Source organism: Lepisosteus oculatus, chromosome 11, assembly GCF_040954835.1.
Source record: "Lepisosteus oculatus isolate fLepOcu1 chromosome 11, fLepOcu1.hap2, whole genome shotgun sequence".
Classification (NCBI taxonomy): domain Eukaryota; kingdom Metazoa; phylum Chordata; class Actinopteri; order Semionotiformes; family Lepisosteidae; genus Lepisosteus; species Lepisosteus oculatus.
Genome location: NC_090706.1, coordinates 31,721,635 through 31,748,962, shown reverse-complemented (window position 1 = coordinate 31,748,962; position 27,328 = coordinate 31,721,635). Strand labels below are relative to the sequence as shown.

Below are 27,328 nucleotides of genomic sequence, written 5' to 3'. Positions count from 1 at the left end.
TTTCACCGCAGAAATCTTCCAACGTAAGAGTTAAGTAAGGCTGTATTTCCTGCAAAACTGTTTTGAAGTCGAGAGCAATAATTCTATTGGATTAAAAGAGATGTATTCACAGGCGTGCTTGTTTACAATGTAATAGGGCCGCTTCACCTCACTGGAAATTTGGTTGCTTCGTTCTTAATCTCAGGGCACTGCGCATATCTGGAAATGTTGGCTATTTTGTCATGTAAATTGGAGGTTTTACATGTTACCGTGTACTTTCATTGTGGTTTGAAATGCGCTCATCAATACCGAATCTTTCTATCACCGAGATATAAAAATAGTATTGTACAATAGTTCCCCTTGACTACTAGACAGACGAATTATGTGGAGCACATTGCCTCCGCTTGTTTGATACCTTCCTTATGTTTTTTCAGTCATTTTAAAACATATTATTAAATGTTTAACATAGTATAAAGTATTAAAATATGAAAGTCAACTGACTTCCTAATATCAGAATCTGGGCAGAGATATCAAGATCCTTTATATATTGTAATATAATGTGAGAAGAAGGTTTTTCTTTATTGTTTCTAAGTATATTTCTTTATATTTACGAGGTAAAGGGAAAGGGGTTATCGGATATATTAATGTTACAGTACATTTCCATTAGTTTACTTCATGAAATGTGTCTAAAAAATTTCCTTTGGAGTGACAAAATATCTTTGTAGAATACTGTAGAACTATAGTGTTCACATGAGTATGCACCCTCGCCACTTCCACCTTCAGGTCAGCCTCCCACCACTGGGGACTCGAACCCAGGCCTCTGGCATCATTCAACAGGGACCCAGCCAGTTGAGCTAAAGGGAGACCTCCCTCAGCCCGACGGCTGCGGTCCCTGCTATTCACAGGGCAGGGCGGTAACGTCACCATGCTGGGAAGCCGACTCGCACAACCTGCAATGTCGGCCGTATGCATTACACTACCAACCAGGGGTCAAGAATTGTATTCATTTGATTGACAATTGTGACATTCGTGTCGATTTTGTGTTACTTCAGCTACCATCTCCAATTAATGCACGTGTGAACGAGTGTTTTGCTTTTCTGTGATATATTTCTTAGTATTGAACATACCTAATCGACTATAAAGGCAGTCAATTTCCGAAACTTTTTCATAAAACAAGATTCCTACTTGCTTATTTTGTGCTTCATGTGTGAGTTACCTTTTTATGAAGGGTGTGAAGCCAAAACCAAGGTGCTGGACATTGGTTAAATATTAGGAGAATTACACTACTATCATAGAACATCAGCTGGAGTTAGGGTCCAACGTAGTTCCTGGACACATTGGTTTCTTCTGATTTGTCTTCCAAACTGAGTAATAAATTAAACAATTAATCTAATTATATTTAGAAAAGCATATACAGAGTATTTCTTAAGATCTTTTACAGTTCAATACTTCAAAAATCACTTAATTAAACACACAAGTACCAGTACTTCATTGTAGGTATAGCAATTACTGTGCATAGTTATAGTACTTAAAAAAAAAACAACTATAGCTGTATTTGGCAGCTGGGTTGGAACAATAACCACAACACAGCACATCTTCAGGATGTCTTGTGCAACTATAGGCTGTTTTACTGAACACACGTTGTAGGAGTTTAGGACTAGTTCAGAATCTAGTAGAGTTTTTTATGATTCCTTGAATTATAATTCACTGTAAAGTGTCAACTTGATACAATTAAGGTTTAACTGGAACAGTTTGTCCATTATTCAAAGCCGATACGCTGCTAACGATTTAAGGATTTAAGGACGCATAGAACGGTAGCAAACTAATGACCAGTTTAAACCAGTTGCCATTTTTCTTAAACCAGCTATAATTTCCACGAGAGAAGGGTCCTTGAGACTGCAGTTTCTAAACGAATGGTAGATGGTGTCAGTAATCCAGACTGATTCCCATTTCGTCCTCCATTTCGTGGGGGCGCTGTTGTAGCATAGAAAGAAGGGTCACGACGAGAAGCAAAACATGAAGGCAAAGTGAAAAGCATGAGAACAGTGGGGGTGATGTTATGATGAAGAATCCGCTCAAAGCTTGCATCATGGAGGTTGGATTTATTTTCAAGATCCATCAGCGTAATTTGCTCATGAATTACGAATTCTGTCAGAGTGCGTCCACTTTTTTTGTTTTTATTTTTTAAATTTGAACTGCGCAGTTCTACCATGTTACTTCCGTATATAATACAATGGCAGAGATTATAGATATAAGCTCTGGAAGCGACGAGGATTCTGATGTAGAGATTTTGGACATTTTCAACGACGGCAAGAATGACACAGAACCATGTCTTGTCTGTGAGGAGAGTAGTACATATCCGGTAAGTTATTTTCTCGTTGTTTTACTCCCTACGAGAATGCATTGACGATTCCACCATATTTGTTTGGGGCACCGAAAGTAACATTATGTCATCAAACAGCGCGACTGGTTTTGTGGGAGGAGGACAAAGACTTGTTATACCTGTTTCTCCAGATACGAGTGAAAACAGCTGTCATGCTGTTTTAGTATTGAAAATGTAAAACTCTTCCTTATTCCCATTTTTACTTCGATCCATTCTTCAGTTACCGTGAAATTTACCGCTAATACACAAATACCAATGATTTTTGTTAAAAAATTAAAGTTGTATATACTGTGAGTAAGGTATACAGGTATGGATACATAATTGTGTTTATTACAGAGACTTACGTCAACTCTGACCCACCTGCTTGATGTCATAGGAAAATAAGCTAGACAGCGCAGAGGGTGGGAACATAAAACATTTTAGAAGCGAACGAAGTAAAACTGTATCCATTATTTTGAGAACTTATGAGATATTTGGTCATGTTCATCAATTTAAAATTTATACCAGTCGTCATATGACACCACGATAGTTTTTTGGGGGCAGCTCAGCGAAAACTTACTTCTGTTACTGATAAAAAAAATACTACAATTACAATGAAATGGTGTGACAGATTGACTTTTACAGTATGAGAAATGCAAGAATTTGGCTTCTAGTTTTAATCGACTTTGTAACATGACGCGCAAGCTGTCTCACAAAAGGTTAGTGTATATATTTTCAGCTCCGTATACAACTCAAAACTTAAAAAAATATCCAGCGGTCATTTCCTGTGCAACATTTCAGGCTGTTTGGAAACAAAAAATAAAACCTTAAAATTCACTTAAGGTCAGCAGAAATAAAATCGTATTTGAACCTGACAAGTCTGATCAGTGCGATACAAAGAACAGAACAAACACAAAAGTAACGACTAACGGCTTTGCGGTTTTTAAAATATTCTTCCATTCTCTGGTCATCGCGGATGTCTTAATATAAATGTTACGCACTGAGAGGTAAGCTAAATTGTTGTTATTGTTAGCCATTTTATAGTGCATTGTTAAAATGTCAATCAGGAAATTAGATTTCGCTGAATAAAAGAAGTTATGCGGTGTTTTTAAGCAACCTTTCTTTGACACGGACAGTCATGTTCGGGATTCTGGTTTGTTAAATATATTGTTAATTTAATTCCTTTATACAGTACCTTTGTCGCACATTGGTATTTTAGGATCATATCAGTATTGTCGGTGCATTATATAGAGTGAGAGGACTGCCACATAGGTCTATTTGTTTGCAGATGAGTATTTTAACTGTTCATTGTTTTGGAGTTCCTGTATCCCTCCTGGTGATGTGTTGGTATTGATTTGGCTCTCAAGCTATGAATTGTTGGTCATTCATAGGCACCATGTTGTTCAGACTGTTTTGGGTTCAGTGATATTTTTTTACTATTAGTACAATTCCCACAGTCACTTTTTTTTTTGCTGAGGTGTAGTCCCACTTACAGATTTCTCTCTTTATCCTTCCTGTCAGTCCAGAAAAATGTTTCTGACTCCCCACTCCATGTCAATGTGGATGGGGGCATTCCTACTGTTCCCCATTCCTCTTTTTGTAATGGACATATTTCTCTCATTGACACCCCCAGCATTTTACTCTGATTAGTTCTGGTCTCACTTCTTTGTTTAGTGTTGTACGTTTTGTGTCTTTTTCTATATCATTATGTACAGCATCATTGGGTTTGGCAAGGCCTTTTATAATAGTTATAATAATAGAAGTAGTAGTGTAATAATAAGTATTAGTATTATTATAGAACCTGGATTGTGTTGTCAAGTTACCTCCATACTGCCTTAGCACATGTTCTTCATTGATTCTGTGATTTCTCAGGCAACGGTTTGTACTGTACCTCAGTAGCTTCTGAATTAAAAGGGAATTATTTTTTTCTCTTGTGATTTCTTTCAGATATGTATTGACCTCACAGAAAATGCCTGTAGTACCTGGGCTTTTGCGATACATGAAGGAAAGAGGCCGGGGCCCACAGTAGAACTGGTTGGCTTGAGAGAAAGCAGTCCCATGGAATTCAGTGGGGAGATTCTCAATGACAAGGAGAGGGTCACAGTCTCAGAGGAGATAATAAGTGACAATACACCCTCCACTCCTAGCTCCTTAAAGTGGGATGAATTGGAAACGTCCCCCACATGCTCACCCATTAAACTGGCCTGTTCTGACCCATGTTCCCCAACTCTTTCGCCGTGCAGGTTCCCAAAGTACTCGCAATTCAAACTGCCAAATGGCGAGCTGCCCCTCTCACAGGATAGCAAAGAATCAGAAAAGGAAAACAAAGAAAGCCTGGCATGTTTGAGTGACCACACCCCAGACATCTCCAATGCCTCTGAGTCTTTTGGTGCTGGCACCCACTGCTACTCCAGTGATGGAGACCTGGCTGTGTTCTCAGATGCCTCTAACATGGAAGAGGCAGATGGGAAGGTTACATATTCTGGTGGTTTTAACACACCACATATAGATTATTTCCCTGTGGAAAAGTCACTTCATGACCAGATGTCCCAAAAACCACAACAGTCCCCACAAAACCCAACTTCTGCCACCACTCAAGGGACTCTACAGAGTGGTGAACAGTCATCTGAGAGATTCTGCTGTGACAACAACTCTGTTGGGTCTCCCAGAAACCACACAGCTTCTCCGAATCAGGATAACCAGCACTTTACAGCAAAACAAGATGATGCTGAATTACCTTGTGCCGTCAGTCCTCTTTCGAATGAGATGAAAGATGGAGAACCAAGGAGCCCAACTTCCACAGAGATTCTGGCTGGAGATTCTCCTGACTGGCTGCAGGACGATGCAGACCTTCCCTCCAACAGCCCCACCAGCGAATGTGCCGTTGATGAAATGGAGAAAAGTTTGAGCTCTAGTGATAATTTCTCAAGCAGGAGTCCTCTACTGAGTCCGGAACTGGAAGAAAGTGGGAGCGAGGACTCGTCTGGCAGTGACTCGGAACAGGGTACACGGGACACCACTCGACAGGAGAGGCACTACGTGCATCGAACTGAGCTGAAGAGATTGAAGCTTCTCACAGGAATGCCTCTCCAGGATCTCTTTCCTGGGAAAGGGATTGGGAAAGTTCAGGAAGAGGAAAGGGAGGTAGGAAAGAATAGAATTGTTTATTTGTTCTTTAAACTTGCTTTGTGATCAAGAGCTGCTCTTATAGACCTGCAGGCTTCCATCTCTAACTTTAAACAGAGAAAGAAAACATGTAGAATACGACTAATCTGGAAACCTGGAGTACTGAACAAATTACTATCATTTTACCATAGTATTTTTCAGCATATACTGCAGTTTTAATATATCATTTAGAAATGTACTACTAAGCTTTAAACGTGATTGTAGGGGCTAGCTTTAGTAGAATTAATGGATGTTTCAGTAATGAGACATAAGCTTGGAAGTGTAAGTTAAATAAGTGCAAACTTTCAAGAGACAAATAGTACTGTAGAAATAGCATTTCCAGTGTTGCATTTTGCTTTTGGAGATTTACAAAAGTCTGTAAAGAATAACAATTTTTTGATAGGACATGAAAGACAAGTGTGACAGGTAAAAAAGTGTTCTCATTTCATTTTAGTTGGATACGTGTGCCATTTTCTACTGTCTTCCATCCACCCATTTTCTAACCACTTCAGCCCATTCAGGATCATGGGGGAACCAGAGCCTATCCCAGCAAGCAATGGGTGCAAGGCAGTGTACACCCTGGATGTGAAACCAGCCCATCACAGGGCAGATAGACACAAACATATTCAAACCAGGGCCAGTTTCCCAAATTACCACATAAACTCCCAGTGTGATTTATGAGTGTGGGACGAAACCTGAACACACCTGAACATGGGAAGAACATACAAGCCTCATGCAGGTAGCACCCCAGGAATTGAACCCAGTTCCCTGGCTCTGCGAGGTAGCAGAAAGTGTGCTAACCACTGTGCCTCCCTATCAGCTTTCTTGTACCAGCTAAAGTAAAGATAGGCCAGAGTAAAGAAATATTAGGTTTTCTGATAAGAAAACTTTGTACAAAAACTATTTATTTTCTGGTATTCCAGTATGACCCTGATCTGAGCCAGTCTGATGACGACGAGGACGATGGGACGGCACAGCCCATATGTCACCGGAGTTTGAGACTCGTTCATACCACTATGGAAGAGAATTACCCTGAGGGCACTCTGCAGTTTGTATTGGACTTCCTCCACCCTTGCTTTTACCCAACTGGTGATATTGTCTCCCATGTTCTCCGCAAACTCCTCTTGGAATCGCAGAGCTCTATCCGGGTGACTGAGGCCTACAACCTACTCATGAAGATCCAACAGTAAGTGAATGTGTTCCTTTTTATGGTGTGGATGGGGAAGGTTGCTTTCCATCTAGGTAAAAAAACACCACTTTAATGTATTCTACAAAAAAAAACAAGGAAAGTTTACATGTAAATAATATTGCTTAGAAAAAATATACATTTATAAGAGGAAGCCAAAAGGAAAAAAAATAATGAGAACCATGCTTTTGTACTGAAACATCTACATCAAAGATTTGGCTGTTTTTAAGTGTGTAAGTTACTGCTGTATATACACTGAATAGGTGATCTAGAAGGAATGCCCACCTGAAAAATGCTTTCTCATGGGGCCTCTTATGTAAAAGAACAAGCTGTACAATTATGAGGTTGAGGCTGCATTTCTCTTACTAAATCTGACTCATTTAAAACCTTTTTTTTTCATGGAAGGGAATTCAGAAGATCAGTCATTAATTCATGCTCAACTAATTAATAATGTGACCTGTTTTGCAGGCTTCATCCAGCTAAACAGTCTACAGTGCAGTGGGACTGGGAGCTTCTTTCATCTGCAATGGATGAAAAGGTAGGAGGAAAGCCCCTGGTTTCCTTTTAATACACGGGTAACATGCAACAATATCTCACACTTTTGTGAGTGAATAACTGTTGGGTGTAATTATAAAATACAGCTGTGGTATAGCTGTGAAATTTGAGCCATTAGTAAGGTTGCCATATTTCTGAGTCTCCTTTAAAAGTTTTGACAGGGCTTGCTAAGCTTATTGTGGAACTGGAAGAGCCATTTTTTTATTTTTTGCCTAATAGACTGCTTTATTTAAATTGAACTTATGACTCACCTTTATCTTAATATGACCTAATTGTTAATTTCAAGTTAATTATATAATTTTGCAGCTGCATTTAAATCTGCAACTCCACAAGTACCAAAAAAGGTCAATTAAATCTTGTTCAATTAAATAAGTGAAAGCTCAATTGGAAAAAAAGACCTCTTCCTCACATCTTCTATGTTCAACATTTCCCAAAACATTTCTTCTGAAAATTCATTCCTTGAGTCCCTGATATTTGTTAGTATGCTTTTAGTCATTTGAAAAAATATATTTTTTTAATTGAATGCCTTACTTACTAGAGTGTATCTGTTTTTGTAAAGAAAAACATGGATTTAAGATACTTCCTCAAACAGACCCTATCTGGGAATATACCCTGTGGTCAGGTAGTAATTTATAGCTTAGCTGCTTCAACCTGAAACTCGTTTCCACTTTTCCATCCAACGTAGGGGCTGCCGAATGCGATAGCTTGTACTGTACATCCTTCTAAAGTTGTATCTTACTGTCTTTCTGTCGAAAATGTCTGAAGAAACACCCCCCAGCTGTGCTGAGCATGCTACTACACTACGTACTACAAACCCTAGAGGATGACTTTCATCGCAGGGTGACACTGCAGGAACTACATCGCTCCATCGTGAAGGCAACACTCTCTTGTGACAGGAAGTTTGCAAATGTCAGGTCAGAAAATTCCCAGGGTAGTCAGTGATATCTCTGGAATTACCAGTCTCACTAGTAGTGCAAGGCTTACGTCTTGTTTGTACGGTTTGTACGAAGAAATGTGAAACTAAAAAATAATATTTTTACTCATAACATGTTAACACAATTCAGTCTTGGTTTCAAATAAAGCCTCATTCAATATGTTTAAACACTAAATGCTTCCAAAATGTGCACAAATGCAACCCACTGCACATACCATAATGTTTTTATTTTCAATGTTTTGAAGTTGTTTAAAAGAGCTTGTAAAATCAAAGATCAAAATGTACATTTTCAATTTCTAGATTACTGTTTCTAAGTACTGTGCCTTGTAATAAAAAGGTAGTTAAAATATAAAACTGCGTCTTTCTAATCAGATTTTCTTAGTGCACTTAAAATGGGGAACAGAAAAATAGTGCTACAGTTTTAAAATGTTTTGAAAGTTAGTTTCTTCATTTTATATTAATTAGCCAAATAGATGCAAGTTAATAAAAAAATCTATTTTACAGGGATGTGGTCAACTGGCTTACAACTGCTGTCATGAACTCCACCGCTGAACCTGAAGTGAACAAAAGATTAAATGAAGAGGATACAGAGAGAAAACAGGACAGAGACAACTATTTAAAGTGAGTTTACTTCCAGTTTATGAAAGAACACAGATGCACAGTTGTATTTATCTGAGTTCCATTTGATTTTAATCATGTGCTGAAGACGTTTAAATTGTGGATTGAATATGCATGTAAACTTAAAATCACAATATTTCTGTTCCGCCTGGAAAAGAGCAAACAGAAGCTTGGTAGAACTGAATTTCATGTGTGGCCGGCATTGCAAAATGTATATGTAATCTGAAAGGAAAGAAATGTTCATGAAATTACAGGCAACATTTTGTGTGGATGAATAGCGTCATGATGTTTCTTATTTTCTTACAGTTTTAATTTTTTTTTTTTCCAAAAGGCATGTCTTGCCTGGCAATAAGCAACTGATTCTTGAACTCAAAATTCCATTTAAAAAAACAGTGAAAGCCAGAAGGTCACTTGTTTGTGACCTTACTTTCTAAATACCCAGAATTATACAAGTTATAGGCTTTTGGGGAAAAAATATTATTTTTCAAAATGTGAAAAGTTTTTTATGTTGGTCAATGATACGTTCCTTTTTCATCTTGTCTTGTCTTCTCGTGCAGAATAGTGTTCCTTCTCCAAAAAATGTTAGCCCTCGCTATAGAGGTTGATCGTTCCCCTACCTGCAGCTCCAGTAAACTCTCCAGGGAGATGTTCCACACTCTCGTCAACACTGTTCCTCACCGGCACCACAGGTTAGAGGAGGAGTTCTGAACTTGCAGGAGACAAGCAAAAGAGATACATAGATTACAGGAAGTTACCATTGTTGTATTATTGGTTTAATGTAAAAAAAACTCCAGATCTGCCATTGCCTTTTTTTAAACACTTCGTTAAATACTGCTCAAATTCCGCATTGATCAGATCTCAGAACTGTGGCTATCTGATTTCCTGTGAAAGAAGCTATATCACCCTGCAACTCACAACTGGCAATCTACTGAAGCTCAGTAGGTGTGGGCCAGGTCAGTGCTTGAATGGGAGACGTCTTGGGAAAGCTAAGGTTGCTACTGGAAGAGGTGTTAATGGGGCCAGTAGGGGGTGTCCACCCTACACCCTGCAGTATAGGGATACTATACTGTAAAAAGGCACTGTTGTTCATTAAACCAAAGTCCTGACTGTTCATGGTTATTAAAAAAAAAAAGTGCAGGTGATCCTGTTGTCCTGACAGGAACACTGTAATGTCAAAAGAGGCACTGCCCTTGGATGAGACATAAAACCGAGGTCCTGAATCTCCATGGTTATTAAAAATAAATGTTACCTTGGTTTCCTGGTCATCCAAGAGGGACTACTCATTAGTGGTTGTGGAGGGGAATCCCTATTACCCTATTAAAAGCTCCTTGAGGGGAACATCCACAAAAATGCGTGTAAGGAATAATAGTAATTATTATCATTAGTAGTAGTATTTTTATAAAGACGATGATCCGAAACACAAATGTACAACAGGATGGTTGTCTGCTTTCACTGAGAAATAGTCTAAGATTTGTTATTGTTTTCTTTCGTGTTTCTCAGGTTACAGCTGCTGAAGACCATGGAGAGCAAGCTCCTGCAGTGCAAGCTGCTCGAGCTACTACTGGATCACGCCTGCCCCCAGAAGACCACAATGCCCATGTCACTGAGTCTCCTGCTGCACTTCCTGCAAAACACTGAGCTCCCTTTAGACCCTACAGTAGGTGCTGAAAACTGTGTTCACATTGAATGCGTGTTATGAAGGATGCATTTTTTTAGACCAACGCTACACATCCCCCAATGAAATATTTGAATGAATCTCCTTTTAATCATTTTAATTCAGAAAAGGTTACGATTGCTATAACATTTAATCAAGAACCCAGCTTGGTAGTATTACTTTATAGGCATAATCTTGTTTAAATTATAGCTTATGGCTGTTTTAAAAATGGCAGTTGGTTGAAGACAGAACACTACATTCCTTAAATATATTTCAATTTTTTCAGGATGGCAATGGAGACCGCTGGCTACGATGGAACGAGCTGCTTGAGATGTTGTTTATGCTCTTTGTCAGTTATGGGGAAGTCCTAGCAGGTGAGAGATTTCCTGCATCTGATACACGTGTTCAGGTGGTCGAACAGCATTGCAAACCTCTCTTAGAGCAGGAAATGAATTTTGGAGTAGTCGAATATTCTACCCTTTTGTTAACGGCACGCGAATCTTACCAGATGTCTGCAAGTAAATCGTCGTCTTCCTTCTGCAGGTCATTTGAGGTACTCCATCACGGAACGTGCCCGCTCTGGCACAGCGCCCATCAAGAATGACAGGATCACCCAGGCAGCGGTTCAGGAGGCAGCTGATGCTTTTTGTAATAGAGTTGCCAGAGATCTGGGTGAGCCTCTGAATTCTCAACTGGAACAGCGAATCCATCTGCTTCAGTCTCTTCTCCAGGGAGCAGTTACGAAGGAAGATGAATTTTTTTAGATTTTTTTTTTTACCTTTTATAAATATTTTTAAATCTGTTATATAAATTATTGCCTTTTTTTAAATTTGTCACACAGTTCACCATCAAAGAAAGCCAACTACAGTCCGGTGGTTTTCTAAGTCACCTGCTTCTAAACACAAAGGTGAAACTGGCTTGTAGTCACGGCTGGATCCTTACCTATGGTATTACTAAAGAAAACAAAATGCTGTCCGTGTACAGTATCCTTTTATAATTTTGCATAAACAATTAGTATATAACTTATTTTATAAAAGCTTCGGGGGCAATTTAAGAGTGCCTTCTGCTGTTAATATTGAGAGCAACATATACACCAGATGTCCATACTTTTTATATATTTTTTTAGACATTTTTGATAGCTTATCAACCTAAGCATCAAAAATATGTACAGTTGAGAATTTTTAAGCATGAATTTGCCCTTGTGTTTTATAAATGTACCGAGCTTCTTAAGAAACTCAACACTTTTAACTGCCACAAACACAGGTAAATTCATTATGCCAAATAGCATGTTATGCAACAGTCAAAGCATTGTCAAAAAAATAATCAAAATGACACCAAAAACTTTTAATCAACATAAAAAATCCATATCCTTTATCTTCCAAAAAAAATGCAGAGGGATTTTTTTTATACATAGTAGAGCTGTACTGTGAAAAAGAAAAATTAGGTAGGGAAAACAAGTTATAGTGAGATTTTTTTTAAGATTGTAATTTATGACCGTGTATGTCCAGCTTTAAAAAAAAGTGTATGTAATTGCTAAAATAAATTGCTTTTAAGAAGTACCTGAGTGATGTTTACTGGAGACCACGTGTTATATAGGCAAGAGTGCTTAACTCGTAATGCAAGGAGAGCAAAAAAAGGCTGAAATATTTGCATCTCTACAGAATCACCCTACATCTTTTCATTTTTATTTGTTCAACTCCATTAATTAACCAACTCTTTGCCAATAACCATTAGCTTTATTTCACAGACATCTTAGATGTGTCTGAATGTTTTCCCTCTCCTTTCTCTCATCACAGCCTTTTGCTTTTGTGCTATTTGTTTTTCTCTTGGTTGCAGTTTTCGCCGGTAATACACTTGTCTTAGAAGATTTTAATTTACTGGCACTCCAACAACAGTTCTGAGATGGTCTATTTTGTTGAGTAGCAAATGTGTTTAACAGGGTACCATGAAAAAGTATTTGCCCTCTGATTTTCAGCAAATTTGCAGAATTCTTCAGTGCATTTGGTTAGATCTTTTTGTGATGTGTAGAGTGCAAGAAAATAATGAGAGAAAAGTTCAGGTTTTCAAGGTAAACATGCAATATTCAGAAGTGACATTTACTTGCCCACCCCGGTGAACACAACCCAATTAAAGGGATAATTAAGGTCAGCTCTTTGAATATTTTGGTTAACAATCAGGCCTGATTTCAGACAGTCCTACCCACTATTTATCCGAGTGAAGTTTGTCAGCACAGGTTCCAAAGACAGAGGAAAAAAAAAAGTTGTTGTCTTTCAGACTAGAAAAGATTACAAAGCCTTTTCTAAGGCTCTGGGGCTCCATTGAACCACAGTCAGAGGCCTGTTGGCCAAATGGAGAAAGTTTGGGACAGTAGCAAATCTTCATAAGAGTGGCTTTCCTGTCAAAATCTCTCCAGGAGTCATCAATTTATCCAGGAAGCCACAAAGACCCCTAGAACATCATAACTCCACCATCAAAAATAAATGACAATCCACAAATGGGATCTGTGGCACAGTAGCAAGGGAAAAAAATCACTATTCACAAAGAACATGAGCGCTCACCTCAAGTTTTGCAAAATAAAAGTGGATGATCCTCAACTTGAACAATGTTCCATGGACAGATCAAAATGAACTTTTTTGGCCAACATGGGCCCTGTTAGGCCTGGCAAGAACCTCATACCAATGGCCAATGGTGGGGGTAGTACCATGTGTTGGGTTACTTTTCTGCATCAGGACCTGGAAACCTTGCCACCATTGAAGGAACCACAAATTCTTCTTTGTACAGCAAGCCAATGATGCGAAACACATATCTACAACAGAATGGCTGAAGGTCTGCTTTCACTTCAACATTTTCTCCGACATTATAAATATAAACAGAAAAAGGTAAAATTATAAATGTAGTCAGTTTATAAAGTCACATTAGTTCTGAATTTATTTACCACTGAAAGCATCAGGAACAAAAATAATTCTCTCCACGTACGTAAAATTCTGAAAACTTAAAATTCTTAAAAGAATCACTGACAGAAAGTAAGACAACTGCAATCAAATTAAAGTGAAAAATACAATTTAAACAGTTTAATGCCATAATGTCTTAAGTTTATCTTTCAGATTACTATACTGAATTGCAGTTTTAGAATGTTTCCCATCACATAAAATAGTAAACAAATCTAGGTGCCATTTGGATATTGCTGAGGAATAACAAAACACTGAAATCACACAGTTTAGATCAGTCCTATCTGACCCAAACAAAAAATAAATTACAGCTAACAATTGGTAGTTTTATTACATATTAGAAATGTTTATGTAGTAGACCAGCAGTTATTGTTACCAATAGTAAGCACTGTAAGCAAAATTGGCGACCCAATTTGTACACAGGAGACAACGTGCATTGAATACCACCAATGTAATTTACAAACAAAATGCTTGTTGAACCAATCTTAGGGCTGCAGCCCTTTCTCACACTTATAGTGATGTAATTTCATGATTAAGCCTTTTACCACAAATCCCTCAAAATCCCACAGATAAACGAATTCAGTTATTCAAAGGCTTTAGTGAAAACAAACATGTAGCGATCTACTCGTTTCACATTTTCACTTTGGGTACGAATCCCACCATCTAGATGATTTCTAAAATCGTGAATCCTGTTCAAGATGGACAAAGCTGAAGAGGACTACTGACAGTGAACCTGGAATGGGGTACACAACAAGCCCAAAAATATCCAAAAGGCAAAGTTATTACAGAGTGCCTGGGGAATGGAGGGGGCAGATTTGGCTATGGTGAAATTGAAAGCTACTAGAAGCCAGAAGGGGTGAGCACATTCATGTCCCGAGGCTTGAGTTTGTGGGGGCGGGATGCTTGTTGCCTGCCTTCCATGGCGGGGATTTCCATCTTGGGTGGTTTGAGGTTGGCAGGGTCCTCACCCATGCGGGTAGCTTGTGCCTTCATCAGCTCCATGGGGGTGGGCTTCTGAGCACCACGGTATGACTGCAGAGCAAAGCCTCCTACAAGAACACAGACAGCATCACTATCATACTGCAGTAAAGACAGAGATGAAAGCAGGTGAAATTCTGGGAATAATGAAGACAAGGGGCTACTGCTATAATGCTTATTGATATTTAACCAAGGAACAAGCTATATTTAAACTGGTTTCCTATACTGTGAACTAAAATGACAAAGCTTTCACCAGTGCAACACAGATCTTTAAAAACTTTTTTCTCAGGAAGAAATTCTCTGGTATATAGCAATTTGGAAGACAGCAATAGGAAATTAAGACATTAATCGCAGATTCAATTATTTATACTCATTCATCATATAGTACTGTAATATATTAACTGAACTTTTATAAACAAAGGAAATATTCATGCATATATAAATACAGTAATGGTAATTTTATATTACCTGATGCCTTCATCCAAGGTGACTTTAAAGATTTAAAGTTCAAATAACTTAAAAGGTGCAGTACCTATACATCCACATACAAAAATGTATTACAAAGAAATTTAGTAAAAACACACCTGGGTCAGTAGTAGATTTCTGCACAACTGGTCGAGGCCCAAAGATACTCCACCTCTCTACTCCTCCTCCTTCTCCACCTCCCATATCTACGTTGGAACTGGCACTACCAAATTCAGAGCTGGTGATGGGAGCAGTTGAGCCCTGGCTAAACCAGCCCCTAAAAAACAGACCAAAAATTTTCAAGTTGTAACACTATTAAGAATACACAAAAAATACTAGAGGTTTTCAATGGAGCCAACATTTTGTGCATCTGGACAAATGCATAGATTTTTCTGTAGAAATGGAGCACTAAAGAGTCCCATACCTGCGTTTCTGTTTTGGAGAAGCCTGAGGAGTTCCAGTGGGGGTAGACTGTGCTGATGATGCCTGCTTTTCCTCTTTGGAAACCCCACTCTGCATCTTCATCTTCTGTTCTCAGACAAAATACAATGCTATTAATACCAACCTGAAAAACCAGAGTATTGTACATTTTCTGATGTTGCATAAAAAGAAGCAGAAGGCTTTATTACTGTATTTTCTAATGTTATGCTAAATTATTCCGAAATTAACTTGCAAGCAACAAGTTAGATTGTAATACTCATTTAAAAAACAGTATGCATCAATCAGTCACTGTTAAGCTAGTGTTTTGCAACCATGTGCTCAAAACTTTAAAGCACTAAACGTTATCTTGATCCGCAGCAATTTATAAAATATTTAAATTTTTAATCACAAAAACACATTGAATTCTTAAAGTTACAAATATGTTTTAATAATGGTATGGCGTTCAGATCAAGCTCTTAATTGTTATACATATATAAATGTTGAAAGTTCTAATTACTTGCTTTGAAAAAAAAAAGCAAATTCTTTATACAGTCCCACATCCGATGCCCGTTACATAAATGCTGTTTGTTAAATAAAAGATGCCAAAGTTTTTATTCTGTGCCTCGATAAACAGGCTACTGCAGACCAAGGCTCTTCAAAACACTAGGCCCCGAACTAGTCGATAAAGCCCTCGTATTATATTGCCATAAATATTAGCTTTTACCCTCTCGAAAGATACAACACAAAACAAAGTATCAAAACCTATAGCAAACCTTTTATTGTTAATAGTTTTCTTCATTAGATTCCAGATTGCAATCTCCAGATTATCCATGTTTGAGCCCCTTTTTTTTTGTCGTTTTCAATTCGGCCATTGAAGAGTCCTAATGATCACATGACATGAAGTGCAGCCGGGATTGGCTGGTTCTTTAGAAAACAAGACTGGTCCATTCTGCCCTGTCGTTGGGGTTGCCTAGTAACCTACTTCCCAATTCACAGAGCGGCTCTGATTACTGGAAATTTTGTACAAACGTAGCCTGGACATTTTATATTTCGTACACTCGCGTAGGGATATACCTTTATAGGTTAAGATGATCATAAATAAAAATGCAGAGATGAGCATCGATTAAAAAAACGGGAGAATGTAATATTAATACATTAATTTAGAGAGGAAGACGATTTTATATTTATTGATGACATATATAGAAATGTACTCAGTGGTTGTAAAAAAAAAAACTTCCAATAACTTTTGCAATTAATTTAAAACTTAAAATGTATAACTCGCACTTCTGACCACAGCAACAGTATTAAATTATATTCGTGTCTATAGGTTTCCTTTACTAGGTTTCTTAACTGATTCACCTATTAAAAGAAAAAAGAATATATATATGATAAATTACTGTTTCTGCTAAGTAAATATTTGTAAAAACCTAAAAATACATCTGAAGATGCAGTATTTACCCTGACATCCCAGAGAAATAACTGCTAAATCCCCTAAATGTATCTTAAGATGGGCTACACCAGTTACACAATTACTTATGTTAAAGCATTTCAATATTCTTGTCGCAACAAGTACAGAGAATTATATGTTTTGTTTTGCAGAGCATAATTGTTACTTGAATGTAACGCCACCATGTGAAAGAACAATTTTATGTTTTATGACTTTTATGAGTTTATGAACAAAAAACGCTACTATAAAAAAGTGACGGTGCTGTCTCCTGATATAATACGAATATCATAGATTACAAATATAAGAAGGCCATTTGTCCCATATAGGTCATCTACAAAACAAAGTTATGGTGTAGTTGGTGACCATATTAAATATGTTTTACTTTTTTAAAAAATAACTACTCCATAAATGAACAGCATTGAATGTCTGTAACAGCTCTGTATCTGGATGCAGACTTGCCCATGCAGAAGTGGCATGTTTATATGTTGTAATAAATGCATGCACAAGGCCAATCACAAATCAGGATAGAGAAGTCAACAACACCAGCTATATTATAATTATTATTATTATTATTATTATTATTATTATTATGAAGCCAAAGTGGGGCCAGTATGCTCACCACACATCAGCTATCAGGAGGGAGGAGAACAGAGTGATGAAGCCACTTCATAGATGGGGATTATTAGGAACAACTGGGCCAGGACACCTGCTCTTTTAGAGTAACACACCCTGGGATTTTTAATGACCGCAGACAGTCAGGACCTCAGCTTTACGTCTCATCTGAAGGATGACGCTTTTTACAGTATAGTGTCCCAATCGCTTTGCTGGGGCAATAGGACCCACACAGACTGCAAGGTGAGCCCCCCCTACTGGCCCCACTAACACCTCTTCCAGCTGCAACCTTAGTTTTTCCCAGGAGCTCTGGCCAGGCTCACACCTGCTGAGCTTCAGTGGGCTGCCAGTTGTGAGCTGCAGAGTGATATAGATGTGCCAAAGTCTGCCAGTCAACAAAAGCTTTATGAATCTAAATAGGACTGCTTCCGATCTCACACTGTTCAACGACTCACATCCAGTGCCTCGGCCAAGCGGTGGTAACGGGTCTCCTCTGCAGTCAGACCCTTGTGAGGGGTGTAGCCGGCGTCAGTCAGGCCTGCCTGCTGCTCAAATCGCTGAATGCTCTCCTGGGTCTGCTCTGAAGGAACAAGAGTCCATCAGCCACACTGGACACAAGCACCTGCCACTCTCAAACCATTGTCTGTCTAACCCATCACCATTAACTGCAATAAATGTCTTGCTCAGTTTCTCCCCTTGTGCTACCTTATGAATTGTTTCTCCCTTCTTAGAAAATAAATTTCACAGCAAAATGAAATGGAAATACATTTTGCAGCAACAGAGAGGTAATACAAAAACAGTCCCCAGCCTCTTCCCCAGAACATTTCAGTCCTGATGTCTGTGGGCTTTCGTGATAACATTTTCCACTTAGACAAGAGTTTGCAGCTGCTTTCATCTCTTTTATTAAGTGGTAGTTGAAATATACTAATCTCCAGAAGAAATCATTATGAGTGCATATCTTTTTTTATAAAAAAGAAACATGGATTTTTAATTTAGCTAAAATGGTTTCGTTATCATAATTTATTGATCAATTCTGATTGACTGTGATACACTTCAAAGACTGACAGCTGCATAATATGTTATTGCACATTTTATTACCTCATTGGCAAGGGAATTGATTTGGGTCAAATGACGAGGTACTTTGTGAAATTAGTATGGATTACACATTGTACCAAGTGGTTTGAAACCAGTGAACAGGCACACGTTTATCAAAGAACTATGAAAGAAATGTACAGTACAGCTTGCATTATTTTCAAAGTTCAAGTTCAAACAAGATATTGATAATAATATAAACACTAGACCCAATGGTGTTTATCCCTATTGATGACAAATGTTAAACTGCATAACAATAAATGTGCTATTGACTCTGTTTTTGCTTTAAGGATGGCCCTTTTCATAGATGTTTTGGTGACAGATATGCCACCTGGTGGAGGTTGTTATTCACCAAGCCATTACATGCAGTTTAGAATCTTTTCACAAGTTAATCATGGATGTGAAATAGTTTTTAATCTCCACTATAACATACAGCAATCTATGTAATTACATAATCAGATTCCTATTATTCCATATACTACGTTTTATAGCAGTCACTGAAACTAAAAGGTAAGCTAATAAATATATGAATTATCCCCTATGTAAAATGACTAATAGAAGTAAAGTAAATTATAAATAAAAAGTAAGGTTAAGAACTTCAGTTCAAAATGTCCTTGGTTTCAAAAGATACCAAATATATCAATTATAACAATGGGGTCTAACTCTAAAATATAGTCAGATGAAAAAATCTGCTCTTTATGCTGGCAGGTTGGGCACGTTTTACATAACGATTGATTGATTCTTCCATCCACTCAATGGCTGAATGGCAAAGTTGTTCTTTAGTCAGAACTGGCATATCTATATTGCCTGACACTTCACCAAGCATAGCCTTCCATTTTTTTAACTAAAATAGAACATTTATAGGGTTAATAAATATATACATTTATTAAGGCTGAGCAAACATGTGTTGTAATGTTAAATGAAATCTTAGAGACCACTCTTATTAACAGACATAAGCGTTCTTTGTATTTCCAACTCAGTTGTATAGCTGGTGATTTCCAGATCAAGCCACATTCAGTATGTTTTTGTAATACATGACATAATGTGTCTTATTTCCCCCAACACACACACTTACTGGTGATGAGGGAATTCATGATGATGGATGTAGCTTTAGCCTTCACTACCGGCGCTGTCGGCTTTGCTGCACTGTCTATAGAGGAAGAGTGGGTCAAAACTGCTCCAGGTTCTTCTCCTTGCTAGACAAGAGTGAAACACACATATAACCTTTTAAATTTAAGAAAGGGATGCTGACTTGTGGTCTTCAAAAGTAATTGCACAGCTTATTTGTGCAATTAAGGCTTAATTGGTCAAATTCAGCTCTCCTGCAGAGGTCAAACGTCTGCCAGATTTAAGATCTACAAAGCTTGCAGGACTGTTGTCAGGTTTAAGGAAAATAAAAAAAGCAGAAGCAAGTGCTCTTGTATAAAAGGTACGGTGCAAAGTTTGTCATTTTTCCAGATTAAAAATCAACCTCAGATACAGAAATGCTAAATTAAACAAACAATTAAACAACCTGTGCAATTACCAAAGCTAAACTGCTCCTGATCTTTAAAAAAAAACGATTAGTTACCTAGAAGCCTAGCTGCAGCAGGGACACCTGGTCCAAGAACAATGTACCTCAGACAAATGCTGGAACTTCCTCTCTGGAATGACAGGTTTCTTCCACAGTATGTTGGTGCCCATGTCAGCAGGTGGTGGGGTCATGGGTGCCTCCAGGGCATCATCATAGCTGAAGGCACGGCGGGTCATTCCAATTGGGATGGACATCTGCCCCAGAAGACCCTCCGAGGTGCCTGACTCCAGGGCTGTTCACACAACATCATAAGTGAGGAACAGAGGGACTGGACATGCTTCATATAAAACCACAAACCAGCAAAGCATTTGGTTTTCTTTTTTAATCACAAGCCCAGTCAAAATCAACCAAGCTACTACACGTGTCAATGATATTAAAGATTTCAAATGCACATGCCTAATATTAAATAAATCTAAATGTTGTTCCTTACTTGTCAGCATCCCCAAATACCCCCCCCCCTTTGCATTCTGGATGGGTGGAACGTGAGCTCTGGCACAGACAAAACCTATTTAATTATACTGCCATTTACAAAAATGTACATGCTCACCGATCTACACACATAACTAGTATTTTGCTTTCTTTCTCTTATGTTAGCTTGACCAGAGAACAGACTCTCACATCAAGGTCACGTTCAGTGATGTGGTTTGGCCATTTGAGGAACATCAAGGTCTCTTCCTTAAGAAACGATAGAAGCGTGTTGACATCTATAGTTTAAAACTGGACTCCAGAACTCAGATTTTGGGATTTTGAAAACTAAAACTATCTAATATTATACTATCTATGAATCAATTCTATAGTGATGTTCATACCTTTATACCGTCAAAAGAAGATTATTTTCTCACCTGGTAAATCAGTTGGTCTAGTTGCCATTCTGCTGTGCCAAGACTCAGCTACTCAAGACAGTAATGGTGATGGAAAAAAATGCCCTTGTAATCCACCTGGGAAATACATAAATTATTTAATTTTAGGGATATAAACAACCGCTAAATCTTTAAATGAATTTCTTGTTAGTGTGAGAAGTCCAGAAGATTTTTTATATGGTTGAAAATAAGGTTATATTTTCCAATTAAACTCTTTAAGGTTCTCTAAAGAACAGAAATTCAATCACCAGGGAGACATTACCAGGTGATTTGCAAGTAATTTACTAAATTGGTACTGTAATGTCTTAAAACCTCTTTTCATAAAGTCTCCTTAAATGCTTTCCCTTTATGTGCATTATTTTCCAAATGTGGAAAAGGCAGGCATCAAAATGAAAAGTTAAAGTTAGCATCTGTAAAATACATCAGGACCTATGTGCATACAAAGGCAAAGTACACCTCCAAACAGATTCTGTTACAAGAAAGATTAAGATCATTTATATGTGGAAAGGTACCAAAATGGCAGATTTACTTCAAACTACTACAAGAGTTAAGAAAATCTGGGCTCTGTGTAACTTATCATTACTAACTGGAGTTTTCTTTGTTCAAAAATAAAGAGGACCACAAAGAACATTTCATGAACAAACTGGAAACATTAGAAAAGCAACAAACTCAACTTACCCAACTGGTAAACAGAGTCTGAAGTTATACCCGTAGGTGTACTATATGAAGACAATTAAAATTATAAGGAAGTGCCTGCATCCTGAGGGAGTTAGGAGACCACACAAGGCAGAAAGAAGAGCTGCAAAACAGAAAAGTAGTCAGTGCCATTTGTTGGATAAACTACTGAGATCTGGATTAGAAAGAACAGCCACAAAGGTGTTATACTGTATTACAAACCTTATAAATTATTCATTTATTATTATTGCCACGATAAAACAACTTGGACCCTTCTTATTTCCAACCTTCAGATGAAAGTAACCAGAACATTTTGTAGGACCATTTTGTATTTCCCCAGAAAATAAAATTAGTAATAACCACTAACTGAATTCAGCAGATTTATATGCAATATTCTTAGATATTATCATAGGATCCAGGCTCGGTTTTTATAACACTACAAGAGAAACGGGGCCACTTACGATCTTTGATTTTTTTGGGACTAATGTTTGCAGAGCACGATCCTTGTTTACAGACAATAGTTATGACGGTAACTTTATGACAGGTGAAAATAAAACTCAAACACTGGAATCCCTGCCACCCCACCTACTGCATACCCTTGCTGTTTTTAAAGGAGAAACGCTTACTTTAGGCCTACAAGTTTAGCTCATAAGAAGCATCACGCTAAATAGGTGCTGCTACCTACGTTAGTGGTCGGTAGGAAAGCACTGCGTTAATCATAACAGAAACAATAAAGCACACAAAATATCCAAATTAAAAATGTCTTTATAATTCAAAGCTGATCGAATCCAACCTTACACATCCATAAGGCTAGTCATCTGATTTGTCCAATTTTAGCCAATCGCGGTTTATTGACCTATAATATGAATAACGGTGCTTGAACTACTTGTTATCAAGAGGCCTCGGATACAATGTATGTCACGATCTACCAGATCTACAAAGTCAAACTCGAATTATAGAGAACTATAGAGAATTATAGAGAACAGCACCTCGTAGACGAAAACTATGAAACCTTCCTATTCTACTTTCATCATGACTGTGCTTATAGACACAAATCAACAGCCATCAGAACAAAAACATATTGTAACGCAAACAGATCATTTCGTTTACTAACCTGGCGGTACTAATCCGTAGTCCCCCTACATTAACAAGCCAAAGCTGGAGACTCTCTCACACGGGCGATGAAGACGTTATTTCTGCTATTTGTTAAACAACAGCTTCTCAAATCGTCCATGACTCCCACTAAGAACACACTAAAGCAAATCTCGGCTTCACCACACGTATCGCGAGACTTCCTCCAAGTAGCTGACACAGGTGATGAGGAAGCAAAAATTGGTGGAGACTCAGAAACAACTCGGATTTGAGGTGTGCTGGTACAGCTTCAAAGTAAACCTCAAATGATTGGGCTTTGCCTCCCCCCAGACAGTTGAATTGATGAAAGAATAATCAATCCTCTTTAAACCAACAGATAACAAATCTGAAATACAGAGCTCTGTGAATTTCATGTAGACTAAATGCTTATTTCAATTTTCAACCATGAGACAGGCTGCTACCCATTTCCTGTAAAAGCTGACACTTGATTTATATCCTATTTGCATTCACTTGTTAACTTTGTTAGATATAAATATATGTTCCTCGTACAATTTTTACACATACAAAATGAATGTGGGGGGCAAATCATACTATTTCACTTTGAATTAAGTGTAATTAAGGATTTCTGATCATCGTTGTGCTGTCTTGACCAAGCAGCCTGGTGCCTCTTTGTGTAAGGACAAGAATGTGGCTACGAGACTCCTCAGATAAGAGGCATCGTAAGGCTGTATCAAAGCTGAACAGTGTAGCATCTCAGCCAATCACCAATGAGATGTCATAGTTTAAAAGGGAGAACCCAACTCATTTTCCTTGGTTAAGTCACTGGGAAGCTGACTTTTTCCCAACCACATGACTACAAGCAGTCAGATTCAGGACCTGAGACCTTCAAGACTCCAGGCTGAGTGATTCAGTAAAGTACAGAATCCTGCCCAGGATGTTCTTTCTGCAACAGAGGAAATCTTGTGTTCACAAACCTACTGCTTTTTTCTTCTGATCAACAATTAGACAGTTGGACTCTTTTTGTCGACACCCAAAATTAAAAAGAAATATTCTGAACAAAGCTAAAGCCGGGATGACCCGAGTTCTCCACTTCTGCTTATCTTGAGACCAGAACCCAAGAGGACAAACTGTGCACAGACTGTTTTTAAATACCAAAGTTTAGCAAGATGCTGACTTTGGCAGAGCTGCCCAGTAATGCCAGACAAAGCCCTTTCATTCCTCTCTGCAACCAAGATGCTCCGAGAATCGAACAGCTGCCAATGACCAACCACAGACCATACACCAACCCCAGCTCAATCTCATCAATGAGAAGTTTAACTCATCAAGGACGTGTGACCAATAATTTTTTTAGAATAAACTTCTTTAGTCCTGTTCTAATGCTTGAGAGTTGAACTAATATTCCAAACCCATGTTTGATGTTTAGTTCACAATAATAAATGCATATTTGCAGTACTTGCATCTGAGAATAAATGTGATTTAATTACATGAAACTGACAGAACCTATGAACCAGACTGTAACACATTACAATTATTATTATATAATTATTTAAGTCTGTAGTTATTAACTCTGATCTTTGTAATCCCTCAGTGAATGATCAGCCTTTCATATCACAGTAGCTTATTTGCCAAATATATCCTTTTACATTTGTTGTTTGTTTTTTTCTGGTTTTATATCAATGAAATATATATTGTATATTTAGAATCCATGTGGGAAACTGTAATTATTAAGCTTGAATGGTTCCTAAAAGATGTCAAGTATTCTTGCAAGTTACTGTCATATTGTTACAGTAAATTAAAACCCCTATGTAAGGTATTGTTATGTATCACCTCATTTTAATGGTTTCTCTTGATTTATAAAAAACCTAGCCAAACCCAGGGTAATTTTAGACCCATTAGTCAGTGGTCATTGCACACCACTGCTCTTCAATCATTGTTGCTTCTTCTGGATTTATTGTGAGGTGATTTGGGATTCTTGACTATGGTGAAAAGCTCTGTTATGTAACCTTTAGCTTTGGTCCTCAGAAGCCCATTTAATAAAACAAAAGGTTGTTGGCATTCACAGAAAACCAACGCTTTAACCAAAGAAAATCAGAATGAGTAGATCAGAGTGTGTTTTCATTGTGTTACACTTCAACTGGCTCTGCATCTGTGTATTGTTTTAAGTAGTAATGCTCACTCTTGCCCCAAGTACCCTTGACTCTGTTCATTTTCTGTTCTGAGATGCAACATAAGTACTTCCAACTGTCGCTTCCTTGTTATTGTGAAGTAAAAATATTCGCACAGTAGCTAATACTTATAGCTAATACAAATAGTACTATAATAGTACTTTTTGCTTTTTGTATATACCAATGTATGGTAGATTTCATGCACTTGTGTGTGAAAGCTCTTTTGGGTTGAAACCATCAATCTTCTGTTAATTTATTTTTCTAGCTATCTACTTTGTATGTTTTTTTTAGATATTTTGAATATATATATATTGAATAATATACTCTATATACAGTACATTGTAAAGGGTACCTTTCTTGAAATCTATAATATATAATTAAGTATGATTTATTTGACTGATTGAGGCAAAGTTTCACTCATAAGCTGGAAGGGATTTTTGTTTACTTATTGTAAAAATTTAACTGTCATAAAACTTACCTGATCTTCCTTATGCTTGCTTCAACACAGTAGTACAATTAGAAGAATCAGATTTAATTTTGCATATCAATGGCAATGGTAAGTCACAGTATCCTAGGAATTGTCCTCCAGGTTACCTGAGTATTTACAGTACAACAGGGGCTTGTTATTGGGATTCATATTCCTTGTCAATTTGGCCTGCAGTTTGTAAATTCAGCTTTACTAAAGCAGATTTACAATGAAAGGTTTGTGGGAGTCTGGAATGTTGTTGAAGCTAATACCATGTTTTTTTTCAGGTGACGATTGGATCAGTTTCTCAGATCTATTAGCTACTAACAACGAAATTACCCACAGTAGATGAGCCTAATGATCTCCTCTTGTTTTTAACCTTACAGTAAATACTATTCAAGTAAAAAAAATGTATTTTACAGAGAGTGGATAAGACGTAAAATATTGTTTGCAATTGTGTTGCTATGTCTAATACACTGGGCCTAGAACATTGCCTACATTGTTAAAGTATGACTTTACAGTATAATTTTGTATAATAAGAAATGTGAAATGCAAGAATAAACTAAATAACTGGGAAATGCAGAGTATAGGGTGATTTTGGAAGTACTGTCACTTTTTAGATGAAAAAATCCATCAGGTTTCGAAAATCAGTTTTAAAGAGTTATTGATGTTACATTTCAATCCATAAATTTTGAACAGATGCAACAAAATACAGGAATTTAGAATGATGCAATTTATTTTTCATGTCATTAGAGGTGTCAAGTTTAAATGATTTGGCCAGTCTGGAATGGATTTCAACACTGGAATTAAGGGTGCACCGGCACACACATTTTTAAACCTATCATTCACCTAATGTAAATCTGTTACAGTGACTTTCTTATTAGTCTCTCAGTATTCTAAGGAATTATAAAATAACATAATCAGTATGGTAACAAGACAACTTTACCTAATTGTACTCTTATGTAGAATTTATTGGAAGAAACCTATTTACATAAGCCTACATAAATGGCTGTAAAATTCAAATGTATATGTGTTTCATGCAAGCTGCCTGCAGCAGTTGATTACGACGATTATCACCCTACTGTTGCTGTCCATTTATTGTCTGTGTGAGTAGATATTTCAAGATTGCCATTAAATGGGAACTTATTGACATTGTGAAGCCACACAAGCACTGAATGCTTTTCACTGAGATGGCAATAAATATACATTATTTCCTATGTGTGGGACTCTTCTCTCATTTATTGCGTGGGGAATGGAATTATCACTGAATATATTAAACAGTGAAAAGAAATAATCACCAGGCTAGTACTGAAACAACACGGTACTGTACTTCTGTGCACATTATGTCTACAACAACACAATAAATAACTGTAACTCATTTTATCCACTGTACAGATTTTGAACCAGATTTATTAATTTTATAATACAATACATTTTTGTACTGCTGGTTAGCATTTCTTACTTTTTCACGATTTTTGTGGTAATTATTTGTAAGACCCTAGCTGCACAGCACTGACATTTCATGAATCGTTTTGATAGCCAAAGACTAAATTCCAAGTAAGCTGTTAATGTGAAACATTTTATGGCATATTACTATATTGTAGCGCCATCTTCTGGTCTCTCACTAGTATGGATTTACTTGACAATTGTTTTCATTTTTCTTACTGCATTGTCTATTTTTAAGTTTCAACTGTACGTAACAGAATTGAATTATCATGACACATAATCTAAAGTAGTTTCTATGAGAATGTCTGCTCCAAAATTCACCAGCAAAATTGTTAATAAAAACATGTCCATCCTGAGGCTTTATCAAAGATCACCACTGACAATTTGTTATTGATAATGTTTTTCAGGTTAAACAAATAGGGTTTGCTTTCAAAAACAGCAGTGTCTCTGTTTTATTCCATTTACTAAGATAGCTACAGTATAAAAGCCAGAGTTTTCATTGGTTTTGACAGACAGTGAGACTTAAGTTAAAAAAAAATCTCATTACCTTAATGGAGAGAAATGAGACAATTACAAGTGAGAACACAGCAGAGATTCCATCAAGTTTACTGACACTTTAAGGACTCAACACTTGGA

General features: G+C 37.4%; 2 protein-coding genes across 4 annotated transcripts; one reads left to right on the top strand and one right to left on the bottom strand.

Annotated features, from left to right (window-relative positions):
* The first annotated feature begins 1,945 nt into the window (after positions 1-1,945).
* Positions 1,946-12,012, top strand: simc1 (SUMO interacting motifs containing 1). 3 transcript variants are annotated; one of them, XM_006631959.3, is made up of 10 exons: positions 1,946-2,341; positions 4,289-5,485; positions 6,430-6,692; positions 7,161-7,230; positions 8,013-8,161; positions 8,686-8,802; positions 9,357-9,488; positions 10,300-10,456; positions 10,740-10,827; positions 10,997-12,012. In XM_006631959.3, exons 1-10 carry the CDS (start codon positions 2,213-2,215, stop codon positions 11,215-11,217), a joined length of 2,523 nt encoding a protein of 840 aa, XP_006632022.2. In that variant the 5' UTR covers positions 1,946-2,212; the 3' UTR covers positions 11,218-12,012. The 3 variants fall into 3 exon arrangements, with proteins under 3 accessions (XP_006632022.2, XP_015205411.2, XP_015205410.2); XM_015349925.2 differs by lacking the exon at positions 1,946-2,341 and adding an exon at positions 2,774-3,060; XM_015349924.2 differs by lacking the exon at positions 1,946-2,341 and adding an exon at positions 3,106-3,348.
* Positions 12,013-13,363: 1,351 nt separating this feature from the next.
* kiaa1191 (KIAA1191 ortholog) lies at positions 13,364-22,790 on the bottom strand. The gene is made up of 9 exons (XM_006631880.3): positions 22,638-22,790; positions 21,527-21,647; positions 20,831-20,926; positions 20,033-20,220; positions 19,491-19,611; positions 17,779-17,903; positions 15,269-15,372; positions 14,964-15,121; positions 13,364-14,450 (listed from the first exon to the last, which is right to left on the bottom strand). Exons 3-9 carry the CDS (start codon positions 20,856-20,858, stop codon positions 14,242-14,244), a joined length of 933 nt encoding a protein of 310 aa, XP_006631943.1. The 5' UTR covers positions 20,859-20,926; positions 21,527-21,647; positions 22,638-22,790; the 3' UTR covers positions 13,364-14,241.
* Between the last annotated feature and the right edge of the window lie 4,538 nt (positions 22,791-27,328).

Excerpts from the sequence above, each read along its gene's own strand:
- kiaa1191 (XM_006631880.3), bottom strand. The coding sequence starts at position 20,858 with ATGGCAACTAGACCAACTGATTTACCAG. Across the intron at positions 15,122-15,268 it reads TCTCCAAAACAGAAACGCAG|GGGCTGGTTTAGCCAGGGCT; the intron begins GTATGGGACTCT and ends TCTGTTTTTTAG. Across the intron at positions 14,451-14,963 it reads GAAATCTACTACTGACCCAG|GAGGCTTTGCTCTGCAGTCA; the intron begins GTGTGTTTTTAC and ends GTGTTCTTGTAG.
- simc1 (XM_006631959.3), top strand. The coding sequence starts at position 2,213 with ATGGCAGAGATTATAGATATAAGCTCTGGAAGCGACGAGGATTCTGAT. Across the intron at positions 8,162-8,685 it reads AGGAAGTTTGCAAATGTCAG|GGATGTGGTCAACTGGCTTA; the intron begins GTCAGAAAATTC and ends TCTATTTTACAG. Across the intron at positions 10,457-10,739 it reads AGCTCCCTTTAGACCCTACA|GATGGCAATGGAGACCGCTG; the intron begins GTAGGTGCTGAA and ends CAATTTTTTCAG.